We start from the raw sequence: 17,657 nt of genomic DNA, 5'->3' as shown, positions 1-17,657 counted from the left end.
TTCTATTTTTGGTAGAGACAGGGTCTCGCTCTTGCTCAGGCTGGTCTCGAACTCCTGAGCTCAAACAATCCGCCCGCCTCGGCCTCCCATTCTATATATTTTTAGTTGTCCGATTAATTTCTTTCTATTTTTAGTAGAGGTGGGGTCTCACTCTTGCTCAGGCTGGTTTCCAACTCCTGAGCTCAAACAATCCGCCCGCCTCGGCCTCCCAGAGTGCTAGCATTACAGGCGTGAGCCACCGCTCCCGACCTTTGCTTGCTACCTTGATTGATGTTGAGTATCACTGAATTCCCCTAAAATTTAAAATACCCCAAGGCAGCCTTGTTAGTTCCTCCTTGGTGCCCTGGTGGACCTTGGTATATAATTTGGAGACCAGAGTAGCAGGTTTATTCAGATCACCTTTTCAGAAAGTTTCATATAGTACTACAACTGGTATACAGAAGATCTGAAAATACGAGAAGCATATCTGGAGTTTCTCTGAGCAAAGAATATGAGAGATAGCTTGGTTTCAGACATAGGTGGAGCTTTTAATAACTACGTAACAAGGCAAAACTGCTTAATCTATGAACTTGGAAATAATTTTTTCCTTTCTGTAGTATAACTTTGATATCTCATTCCTCACTTGTTACAAACTGAAATTTACCAGTTTTCTTGATTACCTTTTGGAAATCATAGACAAAGTTTTTAGTCTTTATATCAGTACTTCTGAACTTGATAACATCCTTTTTACAGCTGACTTTTTTTTTTGTTTTAATGATTTTGTTCTTCAGTAACCCTTGATACAATTTAAAGATACATAACGATCAAAGATTATTTTACAATGCAGTCTCCTATTTATATGTCAAGAAAGATAAGCCACAGCTAGTAGTGGGTGCGATCCCCCACCCCCATGTTTCTTGGTAGAAGGTTTTTGGACTACATTTCATTTCACTTGAATGGAAGCTTCTCAAGGGTAAGTGTTTTTGTCTGTTTTGTTGACTAATGTATCCAGAACAATTCCTGGTATGTCCGGTGAATATTTGTTTATTGAATAATGTTCAAACCCTAAATTTATTTTAGCTGTAAGACTTGGCTACATGAAGTGCTTATGGTTAGGGTTGGGACTAACTGGGGTCTCCTACTATTGGTCCTGTATTCTCCTATAGCACATCTTTGGTCAAATTCAGCAATATTCTGTATTTATACAGAATGGAGAGTAGATTGGTGGTCAGTAGTTGAAAGATAAAAGTTTATGAGAGCTATCAATAAACCCAATCTTTGATTTTATATTCTATTATTTGAGGCTTTGTTACATTTTAAGAAGTGTGAAGTCAGTATATACCCTTAAAGTACATTCGCTTTAATTTTTTTTTTTGCAAAATACTGTGAATACAATTAAAGTACATTTGACTTATTTGTGAGTCCTTTATTTCAGGAATATTTAGTTTATTGGTTAGAGTTTGGTCAGAAACTGCCTCTTAACTACTGTGGATCACCTCTTCTCCACAGTTTGTTTTGTTTTGGTTTTTTTTTTTTTTGGTTGGTTGGTTGGGTTTTTTTGGAGACAAGATCTTCCCACTCTGTTGTACAGAATATAATCTGGTGGCATCATCATACCTCTCTGCAACCCCAAACTCCTGGTCTCAAGCAATCCTTCCACCTCAGCCTCTCTTTTTTTTTTTTCTTAAAGGAAGACTTTTCAGTCAAAATTAATTTTTTTTTTTTTACTTTTTTCTTTCTAATTTCTATATGAGACCATTAATTGAAAATAAAGCTTAACTGAGTTTTAAAATGTTTGCCTATTTTGTCATAAAGATTATTAATTAGCGTATCCTGTGCCACCTTTTGCAGTTTCTTAAATACTCTTAGAAAAGTAGAGCATTTTTATTAAATGGTCTTTGTCGCTATTTTCTCCAGTACATTTGTCTATGTGTATTAAAGATGATAATATTTTGTGACTGGTTGATAGGATCCTAATTTTTTCCCATTGATTTATTAAAGTAAGAATTAGATATTAACAGTGATTCGTCACATATATATATGTAGAAACTTTGATGTACAAAGAAACCATTCTGATTGGACACTACCATGAGAGAAAGGTAATAAAGATAGCAAGGGGAAAATATACCGAGATATACAGAATGTAGAATTCTGTGTGAAGAGCATATGTATGCTACATTGGTTGTAGCGATCAGGTTGATCCAAAATATTTCAGGGAGCCAAATTTGAATTATTATAGTATTAACTAAGATTTGTAGGCCCGTCATTTGTATTTTAAACATTTTTTGTTTCACTGAATTCTGATGTACCAACTTAAAGATTTTTTTCATGCTTGCTATGTGATAGTCTGTTGTGCCTACTTATAAAAACTTCAGGGCCCTGGAAATTCTGAGAGAAAAAGAAAATAAAGATGGTGGAGCTTTGTGGCATTGGATGTAGATACAAGTTACATGGCGTAGAATTCTGTTACATCCAGTATTCTTTGTTATCTATTATTCCTTTTTGTCAGTGTGCCACTTATGTTAGAGTTTTTTTGCCCTCAAGACTTCTAAAATGATGATAGCTGCATAGCTGGAATTAATGTATTTTTTTTAGCTAGCCAGTTACAGAATAAATTGTAAATTCCCCCAAATTATGTATAATATGTCTGTCCTACCAGTTCATAAAAGACTTGAGGTGTTTTAATTTTCTTTTTAATAAAATATGCTTTGCACATAGTAGTACACTGTCACAATAATTGCAATAACTGGGATATTTTCCTTAGCAAATTATTTCTGTCTAGCTTTCCTGGTGCATCCATTTTTTAAAGTGAAGGTGCTTATAATTTTCAGTACATTAGAATTCATATCCACCAAATACTAGCATATTAAAATCTGTGGTATTTGGGAACAAATGTGGTCTTTGTCCTTCTGAGGCTAAGAGACATTTTAGACAGAACTACAGAGAATTTTAGATTTTGTAAAATTTAAGTGCTTGGGCCGAGCGTGGTGGCTCACGCCTGTAATCCTAGCACTCTGGGAGGCCGAGGTGGGCGGATCGTTTCAGCTCAGGCGTTGGAGACCAGCCTGAACAAGAGCAAGGCCCCGACTCTACTAAAAATAACAAAGAAATTGGCCAAACAACTAAAAATAGAAAAAAATTAGCCAGGCATGGTGGCGCGTGCCATAGTCCCAGCTACCTGGGAGGCTGAGGCATGAGGATCGCTTGAGCCCAGGAGTTTGAGGTTGCTGTGAGCTAGGCTGATGCCACAGCACTCTAGCCCAGGCAAGAGAGGAGACTCTGTCTCAAAAAAAAAAAATTTAAGTGCTTAAATTGGTATATATAGCCCTATTGTTCAGCTTAGAAATGTTTGTTAGAAAAGCATGAAATGTCCTGCTGTGAAGTTCTCTCCTGCTGTTTTTGCTTTAAGTAGTGGGTTATTTACATAATGTATGCAGAGGTGAAAAAGGTTTTTGTGTCTATAGGTATATATTAAAATGAATTAACGGACTTGAACAATGGACATGAATTTTGCCAATGTTAATATAAAGGCAAGAGATAAATCCAGTATAATTAGAAGCTAGAGTTAAAGCTAAACTAGCCCCTTCTCCATTGGTTAATAGAAAAAGGTGAACTTCATGCAAGGTGAAAAGAGATTTCATAAATATTTGGTTCCCCTTTCAAATGACTGAATATATGCGTGCTTGTTACTGACTTAGGTTAAGTGTAGGGCATCCTCCCCCCTTATATATAATTTTGGAATTTTTTTATTTTTTGAGACCACCACACCTGGCTAATTTTTCTATTCTTTTGTAGAGACAGGGTCTCACTCTTCCTAGGCCGTTCTCAACTCCTGCCCTGAAACAATCCTCCCAAAGTGCTAGGATTACAGGCATGAGCCACAGTGCCTGGCCCTATAATTTTGATTTTTTGATGGTTTAGATCAGGGTCAGCAAACTTATATATAGGGTCAGCTAGTAAATATTAGGCTTTACAGGCCACAAATATGTCTGTCCCACATTTTTTTCTTTTTTTTTTTTTTTTTTGAGACAGAGTCTCTCTCACTCTGTTGCCTGGGGTAGAGTGCCGTGGCGTCAGCCCAGCTCACAGCAACCTCAAACTCCTGGGCTCGAGCAATCCTACTGCCTCAGCCTCCCGAGTAGCTGGGACTACAGACATGCGCCACCATGCCTGACTAATTTTTTTCTATATAGATTTTTAGTTGTCCAAATAATTTCTATTTTTTAGTAGAGACGGGGTCTCGTTCTTGCTCAGGCTGGTCTCGAACTCCTGACCTTGAGCGATCCACCCGCCTCGGCCTCCCAGAGTGCTAGGATTACAGGCGTGAGCCACCGCGCCTGGCCACATTTTTTTTTTTTTAATGCAGAAATCATTTTTGGCTTGTAGCCTACCTTCTGATTTAGATAATTAAAAAATTTTTTTTTCTTCCCTTTTTTTTTTTTGAGACGGATTCTCACTGTGATGCCTAGGTTAGAATGCAGTGGCATGATCATAGCTCACTGCGACTCCTGGGCTCAAGTGATCCTCCCACCTCAGCCTCCCGAGTAGCTAGGACTATAGGCACTTGCCAGCACCAGGCTTTGTAATTTAATTTACTTTTTTGTGTGGAGTTGAGGTCTTGTGAACTCCTGAGCTCAGGTGACACTCCTGTGTTGGCCTCCCAGAGTGTTGGGATTATATAGGTGGTGGGAGCCATGACACCAGGCTTGGTTGTAGTATTAATTTGCTAATGCTGCTGTAGCAGAGTACTATAGATGGGTGGCTTAAACAGGAGGAATTTATTTCCTCATAAGTCTGCGCGGCTGGAAGTCCCAAGATAAAGATGTCGGCAGGATTAGTTTATTATAAGACCTCTCTCCTTGGTTTGCAGATAGCTGTCATTTTGTGTTTACCCTTCTGTAACTGTCCTCCTAACCTCCTTTTATAAGGACACTGGTCATATTGGATTAGGGACCTACCCTAAGACCCTGTGTCTTTAAAATACATTCATATTCTGAGATGCTAGGGCTTAGGACTTCATGAGTATGGGGGGGGCACAAATCAGCATGTAACAGTGATAATTTACTAGATTACTTAATGTTTGAAGAAGGAAGGCTTATTTATTTATTTATTTATTTTTTGAGAAGGAGTCTCGCTTTGTCACCTGAGCTGGAGTGCTGTGGCATCAGCCTAGCTCACAGCAACCTCCAACTCCTGGGCTCAAGCAAGTCTCCTGCCTTAGCCTCCAGAGTAGCTGGGATTACGCTACCATGCCAGGCTAATTTTTCTGTTTTTAGTAGAGACGGGGCCAAGGCTGGTCTCAGACTTCCCTGTTGCTGAGGCTGACCTCAAGCGAGCCTCCTGCCTTGGCCTCCCAGAGTGCTAGGATTACAGAGGTGAGCCACAGTGCCCTGCCTCAGATCTCTCTTAATCTAGAGCAGTTCACCTTTGTTATGCCATTAATTTGTTAAACCATGCTTCAGGATTTGTGCCTGCCTTGCATCAATTAACTTGTTTTTTCTTCAAATTTCCTGTAGGCTGAAATTAAGCTTTAAAAGATTTCTTAAACGCAAGTTAAACTTGTTTTCAAATAGGTATATATCATAGTACTGTGGTATACACCATGTTGCATCAAACAGAAAAATGTATGTCTGGTTGTTTCACTTCTAGTGATGCTAAGATTGGTAAATTCTTCACCAGCTGTTTAATCATTGTTAATGGTATCATCCATTGATGATCTTTACTTTTCTTCTACAAGGGAAGCTAGTGTTGTGTAAAGTTTCCTTCATGAACTGGTACTATTCAGTTTTCATGAATAAAAGTTCATAAAGAGAAGGAAGCGAAAATGCCTAATTCTTTCACTGACAGTTTGTAAAGAATTGGTGTCTAGCATCTTGTGATGTAGAATTATGGGGAGGGGTGCCTTTATTTTTAATTGATACAGACTCAGGGTTTTCATATTCAATGTATTTAAATCAATTTGCAGTCTTTTTGTTTGCTCAAATTGTCTTTGGCCGAGGGCAGACCCTTTTTGCTGCTCCTTGTTTGGAGTTAGAGCCTTTTAAAGATTCACTTGTACAAAATGTCCCAAGCTCATATTTCCCACTTTATATCTGGGATCAGCCATTTCTCTAAGGGAACTCGGGTTCCTTTTTGTTAGAAATGGTATTTTTGTACTGCAGTGCTCATTGCCCCTGGTTGTAAACCATTAATACTGTTTTTTAAAAGGGATTGTTAGTCACTTGCATTTTAAAATTTGTTGTTTATTAAGTTGGCAGATATTTCAGCTAAAGACAGAACCTATGTTAACCACATAAGAATACTGTTCACAAGAAAATGAGCTAGAAATAATGCATGGCCTATTCATTAAAACTCCTAAATTGTTTATTAGATATGTTAACATGAGAAATTGTGATTTAGACTTCTTTTTCAGAGGCATTTAAAATCTGAAAATTAAAAGAAAATCTGCAGATGCCTAAAGAAATAGCTTTTACTCTCGCTGATTTACTGATATGTAGACTTTGGAAACTGAACATGTGTGCTTTGTAACCTATTTCAAACTGATAATGAATATGATTAGTTTAAAAGCTGTGTAAAAATGTTGGGCAGTTGACTGCAACTTTGTAGGACTTGACTTGCTGCTCTTCAGAGAATTTCAAACTTGAAAACAAAAACAGGCTTTCAGTTGAGTTGTTTTATGCGGAGCCCTGGAATATGTATTTTTAAACTTATTTTGAATATTTTGGAATAGTTTTAGATTTACGTAAAAGTTGCAAAAAGTACAAAGAATACCTGTAAGCCAAGTAACTTTAATTATCAAAGCAGTGCATATTTTTGTTGTTGTTGTTGTTGTTTGCATATTTGTTTTTAAAAAGTAATTGAAACAGTTGAGTAAGATGTGGTTCTACCTCCATCTTTCTGGCTCATTGTTTAGAGGCAAATGCAGTTAATTTTGCATGTGTGAGAATTTGAATTTTGATGCATGTGCAAACGTTTGTCTAAAGATTACAAAGAAAATTATTTGCCACCGTCATTATTGCCTGTTAATCAACTATATTTGAATGTATTTGCCTCAAGTGGTTTGTTAGCCATATTCTAAAATAATTTTAATGGGTAGAGCTCTTGAAGCTGACAGTATGAAGCAGACTGGAGCAGATGAACAGTGTTAAGGAAAAAGCAGTGTGTTGCTTTTAGTATGTATCAGTACAGGCATAGAGTAAAAGATGAAGTTGTACAGAAACTTCATTCTTTAAATGTCATTCTTTAGAATCTTAGAAGATTTGTTTGTGTACCCCCCCCACGTTGTTTCATGTGGTCAGAAATAAGCTGCAACTGAGAACGTTTTTTTGCAGACACTATTTCTCATACATTTTAGTTCCACAGTTTCTAACCTTGTAAGTAGAGATAATGAATACTATCTTTCAGTTGAACGTAGATTCATTCTCTTGATTTATTAATTCTGTAAAGTTTAATTTTAGAACCGGGGCTCTAAAGGAATAACACATTTTTCGACAGGACTAACTAAATGGTTAACTATTAAGTGTTGTTTGGTTTTTAAATCCGTATTATGAAATTGGTATCATTCTGAAACTAAATCTTGCTAGTGTCCTATGTTTTGAGTTGGAATGTAGCTGTAAGGGTAAACATGTAGTTTCTGTTTACAATTGTAATAAACTGCCCCCAAACAATCAATGCTGTAATGGAGTAGGAAAATGCATTACTTACATGCTAAATTTTGGAGATTATGTAAATATTCAGTTAATGAATTCCAGCTTGACTTTGTCTAATTTTACATCTTTGTAGGCAGCCTGCTTCTGCAAAGTGGTACGATCGAAGGGACTATGTCTTCATTGAATTTTGTGTTGAAGACAGTAAAGATGTTAATGTAAATTTTGAAAAATCCAAACTTACATTCAGGTAAATTACCATTTTACATTATTGCGTAGGAAGCTTATTTCAGACAACTGAGTAACTTAGGCTTGCTTGTTTTGCTTTTTGTTTTTTCATTGAAATTATTACCGATCTTTATCTCTGAAGAGGCTTAATTCATTCTTTTCTTTTTTTATTCAGTTGTCTTGGAGGAAGTGATAATTTTAAACATTTAAATGAAATTGATCTTTTTCACTGTATTGATCCAAATGTAAGTAGTCTTGATGCTTTAATCCTGATTTAAATTGTGAGGAAATGAATATACTTAAAGTACTCTTTAGTGGTAAGCACTAATTCTGTTTAACAGTTCAGAGGCTAACTAGGTGTACTTAACATTTTGCAATATTTTTTCCTCCTTCAAAATACTTTTCTGCATACTCTTTGTTCTTGTATCACTGTTTTGACTCATGGCAGTACTCCAGAGGCTTGTCTTTTCTAAGGATGGAATCTTTTAAACCATTCCTTGGTTGTACCATTTTTAATAAAAAATGCAAATGTTTTCTCGTCACCTTGTGCAGGGAAGAAAAAATGATGGTTAAACTGCAAACTTTTGGGTGTTTTTGGTTTTTTGGGGGGTTTTTTGGCAGTTGGATAGTTTGAAGTTTTTAGTAGTCAATGGCGTGTTTCTTTTGGAGTCTAGAGAAAATGTAAGGAAAGAAATGAGAGATGAGAAATGAGCTACTTTCTGTCATGTAATGATACTGAAGATTATCGCTGTAAATGACATGATGTGGGTTGATGATGGTGCTTTTGTTTTTAGGATTCCAAGCATAAAAGAACGGACAGATCAATTTTATGTTGTTTACGAAAAGGAGAATCTGGCCAGTCATGGCCAAGGTTAACAAAAGAAAGGGCAAAGGTAGGTTTCATTTTCCTTTTTTAAAAGTAGTATTTTAAGTAATAAAAAATACACTTGTTTGGTGTAAGGAATACACTACATGTTTTTGTTTCATAGGTAAGTATAAAGGCTTACATTCTCTGTTCTTTTGCTCTACTTTGATATTTATTGGTTTTAAATTATTCAAGTATTTTGAGAGTAGTTCCTACCAATAGATTTTTGTTGTTCAAAAGGTAGGTTTAACAGTTTTGAAAGATGTTTCGTAAGACTTTATTTACCATTACTGCATTTGGTTTCACCCTGATTTTTCTATTAGCTTATTCTCTTTTTTTGTGTGTGCTAATGTGTATGAATTCACAGCTCAAAAAAATTTAGTCTTGCTGGGTGTGGTGGTGCCTGCCTGTAGTCCCAGCTACTTGAGGCTGAGGCAAGAGCATCGCTTGAGCTCTGGGCTATAGTGTACTGTGCCATTTGGGTGTCTATACTAAGTTCAGTACTCCCTTCCCAAGAGTAGGGGATAGCCAGGTTGCCTAAGGAGGAATGAACTGGCCCAGGTTAGAAATGGAGCAGGTCAAAACTCTCTTGTTGATCATTAGTTGGATTGCACCTGTGAATAGTCATTGTACTCCAGCCTAAGCAATATAGTATAGTGAGACCTGTACTTTAAAAAGAAAAAAGAAAAGTCTTAAGTTGCATGCCAAGTGCAAATTTACCTAATCATAGGGGTGCTGTTTGTATTGATCTATAGCTTAATTGGCTTAGTGTGGACTTCAATAATTGGAAAGACTGGGAAGATGATTCAGATGAAGACATGTCTAATTTTGATCGTTTTTCTGAGGTAAGTTCCTTTAAATGCATTCCTCTCCCCCAAGTACACAGTACGTTTCTGTATAGTCAGTTTAATTTGGTTTTAAGACCATTCTGTGGTATCAACAAGTAAGATCTTAACAATGGTAATTTAATCCTGAAGTTGAACCATTTTTACTATTTTTTTAAAAATTAGTGTCAGATTCTGAAGTTGACATATAAAGGCGAAGAATAAACTACAGTTAATCAGTCCAACACAGCTAGTTTTATTTCAGCATTGAAACATTTTACAATAGTTGGCTTCTGTTTGAGAGCCATATAACACAAATATAAACTTTTAAATGAAAGAATTACGGTGAGAAGTTCACACTGAGAGGTATGTAGGGAGAGGGGTTTAAGCAAGCTTATTTTCTAAGGTGTCACCCAAGTGTATTTTACCATGCCAAGGAAAAAATTATCTCCCTGTAGGCAGATAGACATTATCAAATGTACTGGAATCAGGCTGAGTAGAAAAGAAGACCATTAGGTTGTAAGCTGAATATATCCCCGTGAAATATATACCTGTGAAATCCATTTCTCATTGCAATTTGAAAAGTTTAATTAACTAGACTCTATTTTTATTTCTTCTTTGAGAACTAAGAGTTAAATAAAAGGAGCTTAGTTTCCAGCTTCATGTATGCAACTACTTAGTTAACATGTCTTCTCACATGACTCTGGCACCTTGACTTCAGCAGAAAGGGAGGGAGGATAATTATACTCACGTGATTCTCCTCAACTGTGCTATTCTTTATCTGTAGTGACTGGTGCCACCATTTACCTAGCTGTACAAGTCACAACTTGATAACACTACTTTTTACTGTGCTATCTTTGTTCTGTGCCATCTTTGTTTTTTGTTTTACCTCCTAAATAGCTCTTGAATACGTTCAATTCTCTATCTCTATTACTATTGTATCCTCAGCACCTAGCATTGTGCTTGGCACATTTTGAGCATTTTTCCTGCTCAAAGAATCTTAACAGAAGTATTCAACAGTGCCTTCGGAGGTAGGGAAACTCTCTACCAGTTATTCATGTTATTCAAGATAGATTGTCCAAAATTTTTATACTGAGAGATTTGACTACGTATCCTTTTGTTGTGTGCGTGTGTGGTGTGTAGTTTTATTTTTTTTTAATTGAGGTAAGAGCATTTAACACGAGTTCTAGCCTCTCTTAACACATTTTTAAGTGCACAGTACGGTATTGTTAACTCTAGGAGCAATGCTGTACAGCAGAACTCTGGAATTATTCATCTCATATAACTGGAACTTTATACTTGGAGTAGCAGCAACTCCCTATCCTCCCAGCTCCTGGCAACTACCATGTGACTATTTTATTTTATAAAGTGGAATCATACAGTATTTGTCTTGTGACTGGCTTATTTCACTTAACATCTTCCAGGTTCATCCATATTGTTGCATAAGGCAGTGTTTCACCTCCTTTCTTCAGGCTGAATAATACTCCATTCTTTTAAGGCTGAACATTTGTGTGTATGACTAGTTAACCCCTTTAAGGCCCCTTCCAATTCTGAAATGTGGGTAATCATATGTTTTTAAAGTCTTTGATTTTTTTTTTAATGTGTTATGCGTGGTTGTGTAAATAATTGTATTTTTCCAAAATTTAAACATTACAAAAAAGTTTTAATTTGGAGAAGATAAGTCCCTCCCCATCTAATGATAGTTGTTTAGTCTTTTGTTACTTGTATTTCTAAAAATAACATACTACTTGCTTCATGATTATAAACAACTACGCTGTTTCACTGTAGTCTTAGGAAAAAAATTAAGATTATAAACAACTAAAGATGGGGAATTAGTACTTCATGTAAGTATGTTCTATTCTGATCTCAGTTGATTGTAAGTATTCCAGGGTATTTTCCACAGTGTGTACCTCTTTCAAGAATTATGTTTATTTGTGGTTTTTAACTTCAGAGTTACTACTGTTCAGCCTTCAGTTCAATATTCAGGCCTTTTATACAAGTGAATCATCCTGGAGATCTTCGTTTTAAATCACTTAGTGGTTCTTCACATTATTTAAAACCATAATGAGAATCATAAAACACATACCACCTAGTTTAAGACACAAAGCTTTGTAATCTCAGATGAATCCCATTCTTTTCCTTAGCCACCAGAGGTGTAAACACTATTCAGAATTTTGATTTTAATTTCTCTATCATACGTAGCTATCTTGCTGAATGAATTTTAATAACTTCACTTTTCTTTAGAGAAAACTTAGTCTTAAGTTCCTACAGGTTTTTAAGGATTTTGTTTAATTACCTATAATCTACCTTTTCCAGAAGTGAAGGTGCTTAAGTTTATTTTGCATTTTTCATTTGTGGAAATCTATGACAGACTTAAGATTTTATTCTGGAGCGTGCAACCTAATAATTAGGGCCTAATTTAACATCATTTTTAAAACTAATTTTTACACTTCAAATAGATGATGAACAACATGGGTGGTGATGAGGATGTAGATTTACCAGAAGTAGATGGAGCAGATGATGTAAGTCTATAAATTTGTTTTTCTGTTTACTTTAATAGTAAGAAACAATGTATTTACAGGTTGTTTTATATAGATTCGAGATTGCGCTTTTTTTGCCACTTGTTTTTTTCTAAAAAATATCATAGGGAAAAGCAGTTTTTAAAATGTGTGCATTTTTAAGGGATGGATACCTACTAGGGAACTGGTGTTCCATGGACCATTCCTAAAGGGAGCAGATTTCAAAAGAATCATTGCTTAGAGACATATGCCTGTTCAATTAAGAGTTTAGAACTTATTTTGACTGAGTTAAATAGGTTTTATAGCAGGATTGGTCAGAGCAATAAACAGGTGAACACTGCAAATCTATAAAAGGAGGAGATAGATTAAACCACTTTATTGAACATCCCGCTTCTGGCATCCTGTTAACATCTTCCAGAAAGTTATTTAAGCAGTTTGGAAAATACTTACACTAATTTAACAGCTAGGATTAGAGTTCATTGTCTTCTATTAATCCACTGGTCTTTGTATTGAGCCATTTTTTTCTTTTGTTGAATGCCATGAGAGAAGGTGACAGTTTAGGAAGGGGTTCAAAGTGTGGGCTAATTTCTCACCAAAAGGCACACACCAGTTTTTATAGGAAGATAGATTTTGAGCTATACATTCATTCACCTTATGTAAACCTGGTCTTAAGTCTGATGATTAAATTCCTAGGCTTGATATAACCATATACCTTTGCTGCTTTAGTCAAAAATACAGTGCTTCAGCTTTTTAAGGTAAACTGTTCAGTTAACAGAGAAATGTTTGATCAGCTTGATAACTTTTTTTTATTTCCCCTTCTGCAGGATTCACAAGACAGTGATGATGAAAGTAAGTGTATGTAAAAGTAGAGATGTTAACTTGTTAACAATTGGAAGAAAAATTCTTTATGGCCTCAATTAGCCAAAGCAGAAATGTGAATGATTTGACATAGTAAGACAACCAATTAATTCACTAGGGAACTATTTAATTCTATTTTTGGCTGCTTTTTCTATATAAGACTTTAAATTGGTTAATTATTCCTTTGTTCTTCATACTGATGTCTTTTAAATCCTTTCAGAAATGCCAGATCTGGAGTAAGGAGTATTGTCATCACCTGGATTTTGAGAAAGATGAATAACTTCTCCGCAAGATTTCATAATTGAGAGAATTCTGAGTTGATAGCTCTAAAGGCAGATGCTGTATTTGCCTCCTTTAACCCATTTTTCAACCTGTTTGTTTTTTAAAGGCTTCACTAAGGGTTGATATATGTACCATTGTATGGGGCGATTTTAATCAGCTAAGGCAGTAACCTTATGCATGAACATTTCCCAGACTTCCATGAAGGTGTTGAGGTCCTAGGCAACTGATAACAGCAGTTGTGATAAATAAAAACATTTCACCTAAGTCTCCTTTTTTTCATAACATAGATACTGACATGATAGGAAGTTCTCAGCTTAGGGAAAGATAACTGAATTTTAGATTTTTAGAACATGGACTCAAAAGTGGCTGAAACAAATTGGCTGACACCTTAAACTGGTAACCTGTTGTTCCTCTCGTGTGTCCTTCCAGATTGTTCCACTAAAGTTTATTTTTCAAAAAATTTACTTTACATTATTGTATGTAAGTAATCATTTGTCAGTGTTCCAGATGTATCTTAGCTAAAACTAGTGAATGCCCTAACTTAGATGGTTTTTGAAGCCTATACATTTGGTATTGTTTGGCCCTTAAGCTTTTACATCTCTTAGCATGGAGGACAAAGAAAGCTGTACGTCGTTGCTTGAGAATCTGTACATTTAGACCAGATTTGTATTTGCACTGTCAGTATGGCAAATGAGTGAAAAAATGTTAATACACTATTGGGTTTTTTATTTCTTTTTTTTTTTTTTGATTCAGCTTATACCAGGGCTGAAAACCTCAATTTATGTTCATGACAGTGGGGATTTTTTTAAATGTCTACATTCTTTCTAATAAACTGTTGGAAGACTCCTTGGCTGTCCTTTTAAGTGTCTGGCTTACTGTAATTTCATGTATTTACCATTTACTGGAATGGAGTTTTTATTTGAGGAAGAATTTGGGATTATTCCTCTGTTTGAAAAAGAGGCTTGCTGTAATGTCACAGGAAACCTTTTTAAAGTGGATCTGTAATAGAAAATTGTAGATGCACTTTGCGGCAGTTGGAAAAGAAAGTGTTGTGAATTGATTGAAATAAACTAAATGTGTTGTCCTCCTAAATCTTTGAGCTTCTACATTTTGGCAGTTTTCATTCCCTCATAGCTTGTGTTTGTCAGTATAGAAATGTTTTGTATTTCAGCATTTCTTTATGTCAGATATTCAAGACTGTTGAAGTGCTGGAGGATACAAAGATTAATCCTTCAGGTGTGATTGCTGTGCTCAGGGAGCTCACAGGCTAAGCTGTGCGTAGGGTGTGTGGGAAAACAAACATGCTGGACAAAAACCTTGATAGATGGGAAGTGTAAGAAATATCCATGGGGTATTTACGGGGATTTAGAAGGAAAAGTTATTTTTCGTTCTGTCGTTCGGTGTATGACTCTGTTCAGAATGATAGTCAAAATCATTTTTTTAAATACTACTAGAGAACCTTCCTACTTTTCAGGGGCCCTGGGCATGGCATAACAACATTTGGCATTCTGCTGTTACAATGTAACATAGTTTGGGTTCCGCCCCTGTTGAAGGAATGGTTTCCTCAAAATCCTACATAATAACTTAGTCTCCTTTCTCTGGAGCATGCTAAAGGCATCTGCATGACTGATGTGTAGCTTTTTAGCTTCAGGGAGAAACAAATATTTAAAAAAAAAAAAACCCTCCTATTATGTTCAAACAACTAGAACAAGATTTCATCAACCCTTACTGTTCATTCAGATGCCTTTTAAGTCCTTTCAGAAATGCCAGATCTGGAGTAAAGAATATTGTCATCACCTGGATTTTGAGAAAGACAAGTAACTTCTCTAAGATTTTATAATCGAGAGAATTCCTGAGTTGATAGCTCTAAAGGCAGATGTTATATTTGCCTCCTTTAACCCATGTTGAAGCCTTGTGTACACAGGAGAGGAACTGTCCTAGGGCAACTAAAATGGAGTTTGAGGGTGGGAGTGGGACAGTTTGAATTTTTAACATAGTGAATTCTAAGTTTTAATTTTTAAAAGTCTACTCTAACCCCTAAATTCTCACTGTGGTACACTTGACCCTTGAACAACATGGGCTCAAACTGTGGATTTTTTTTTCCAACCAAACGTGGATCAAAAATAACTATTAGAGGAATTGCCAACCCTCCAGTATAGGGAGGGCCAACCTTTTTGTGTATGTGGGACGTGAATATGCTTGGCTTTAGGTGTACATGGGGCATGTGTGATAGTGTGGTGGTCTTGGAACCAATCACTTGCATATACTGAAGGATGACTGCTTTTCAGACTTGTGGATTTCATTTAAATATTTAACTACATTTGATTACATGTTGAATGTCTGTCTATTCCTACCAGTGAAGTTGTGTATCACCACTACATCTCTAGCCCTTAGCTCAGCACCTGATGTGGTGAAGACTCAGAAATAGCATGGGTAATGTGTGTGTGGTTTGTTTGTTTGTTTTTTTTTATTTATTTATTTTTTTGAGACAGAGTCTCACTGTGTTGCCCGGGGTAGAGTGCCATGGCGTAATCCTAGCTGACAGCAACCTCAAACTTCTGGGCTCAAGCAATCCTTCTGCCTCAGCATGAGTAGCTGGGACTACAGGCATGCGCCACCATGCCCGGCTAATTTTTTCTATGTATTTTTAGTTGTCCGATTAATTTCTTTCTATTTTTAGTAGAGACGGGGTCTCGCTCTTGCTCTTGCTCAGGCTGGTTTCGAACTCCTGAGCTCAAACAGTCCGCCCACTTCGGCCTCCCAGAGTGCTAGGATTATAAGCGTGAGCCACCACGCCCGGCCAATGTGTGTGTTTTTTAATGTTTTTAAAAAATTAAATATTTTTATTACATACTTTTTTAACGTACAGAAAATAGTACAGTGAACGTCCATATACATAGTTAGTCATTAACATCTTGCCATTTATGCTTCACATTTTGCTAAACCATTTTAAAATATTGTAGACACAGTTCATTCCAAAAATAGTATTCAAATTAAAACATTCTTCTATAAACAACATCTTTCTCAAATGCCGTGTAATTAGCCATATCATTTAAAATCTAGTACATATTCAAATTTTCTCAATCTCCTCCACCCGAAGTCAAATGGTTTTCTAAACCAGAGTCCAATCAAAGATTCCACATTACATTTGGTCATTATGTCTCTTACAAGTAACTTTTAATCTAGAATATTGCCCACTCCATCTCCGTTTTTCTTTTCCAACATTGATATTTTGAAGAAATGAGGCCAGTTATCTTCTGCAGCATTCCACATTCTGGACCTGTCTGATGGTTTCTTTAGTGGTGTCATTTAACTTGTAGCTCTATCCCCAGTATGTCTCCTTAATCAGAATGTGAGCACCTTTTTGATTTTTGTCTGAAACCCATATAGTAGCCAGTATGACAGCCACTCATGTACCAAGAGATTAACATGCTTCCCAAAGCATCAGTATCATAAAGAGGATCTGGACATAAGGGAGGTCGGGGTGGGGGGTGGGAATTATTGGTGGTCCAGAAGGAAATGGAGGCAGCCAGCATGACAGGAAGTGGGGAGGTGGAGGTGGTGGTGGCGGTGGCGGGCCATTGAATTTTAAACCTGGCTTTCCTAGTCCTAGGCCTGACCCTGACATAGGGGGAGGTGGAGGGAGAAAAGAGTTCCATGGAGTAGCTTTTGACTTGGTGTTTGGTTTATTTTCAGGAGACCTGGAGCTCTCACTTCATCCATTGAAACTTGATTCATTTTCATTCTCTTGAGCATTCTGTTTTACATTATTAGCTACTTCAGAGGTTGGGGAAAGATCAAACAGATTTGCTCCTCTCTATTTCCATATCCAGTGTAAACCACAACACAGGTTTCTCTCAAAATCAATTGAAGCACTGGTAGGTGGGTAAATGCAACCATCTTGCGACCAAATGGCAGACCGTTTGTCACCACCCTTCCACTTAAATGAAGCTATAGCTTTATCATAAGGTGTTTTTTTGTTTTTTTTTGTTTGTTTGTTTTTGAGACAGTTTCACTCTGTTGCCCTGGCTAGAGTGAGTGCCGTGGCGTTAGCCTAGCTCGCAGCAACCTCAAACTCCTGGGCTCAAACTCCTGCTTCAGCCTCCCAAGTAGCTGGGACTACATGCACGCGCCACCATGCCCGGCTAATTTTTTCTATTTTCAGTTGTTTGGCTAATTTCTTTATATTTTTAGTAGAGACGGGGGTCTCACTCTTGCTCAGGCTGGTCTCGAACTCCTGAGCTCAAACAATCCGCCGTCCATCTCCGCCTCCCAGAGTACTAGGATGACAGGCGTGAGCCACCGCGCCTGGTCTATCATAAGGTTTTTTGTTTTGTTTTTTTTTTTTGAGACAGAGTCTCACTGTGTTGCCCGAGCTAGAGTGCCGTGGCGTCAGCCTAGCTCACAGCAACCTCAAACTCCTGGGCTCAAGCGATCCTTCCTGCCTCAGCCTCCC

At 36.8% G+C, this 17,657-nt stretch overlaps 1 protein-coding gene and 1 pseudogene across 1 annotated transcript in view; one reads left to right on the top strand and one right to left on the bottom strand.

Annotated features, from left to right (window-relative positions):
* Positions 1-14,293, top strand: part of PTGES3 (prostaglandin E synthase 3 (cytosolic)) — a 20,816-nt gene extending 6,523 nt beyond the window's left edge. The window contains exons 2-8 of the mRNA XM_012650970.1: positions 7,762-7,875; positions 8,029-8,098; positions 8,648-8,746; positions 9,474-9,563; positions 12,002-12,064; positions 12,886-12,910; positions 13,140-14,293. Coding sequence (XP_012506424.1) covers positions 7,762-7,875; positions 8,029-8,098; positions 8,648-8,746; positions 9,474-9,563; positions 12,002-12,064; positions 12,886-12,910; positions 13,140-13,159 — 481 coding nt within the window. The 3' untranslated portion in view covers positions 13,160-14,293. The remainder of the gene's footprint in view (positions 1-7,761; positions 7,876-8,028; positions 8,099-8,647; positions 8,747-9,473; positions 9,564-12,001; positions 12,065-12,885; positions 12,911-13,139) is intronic.
* A 2,249-nt stretch (positions 14,294-16,542) lies between these two features.
* Positions 16,543-17,657, bottom strand: part of LOC105815310 — a 1,517-nt pseudogene continuing 402 nt past the window's right edge.

The sequence above is a fragment of the Propithecus coquereli genome, unplaced genomic scaffold (assembly GCF_000956105.1).
Source record: "Propithecus coquereli isolate 6110/MARCELLA unplaced genomic scaffold, Pcoq_1.0 Scaffold111, whole genome shotgun sequence".
Classification (NCBI taxonomy): domain Eukaryota; kingdom Metazoa; phylum Chordata; class Mammalia; order Primates; family Indriidae; genus Propithecus; species Propithecus coquereli.
This window is presented reverse-complemented; position numbering and strand designations above follow the sequence as displayed.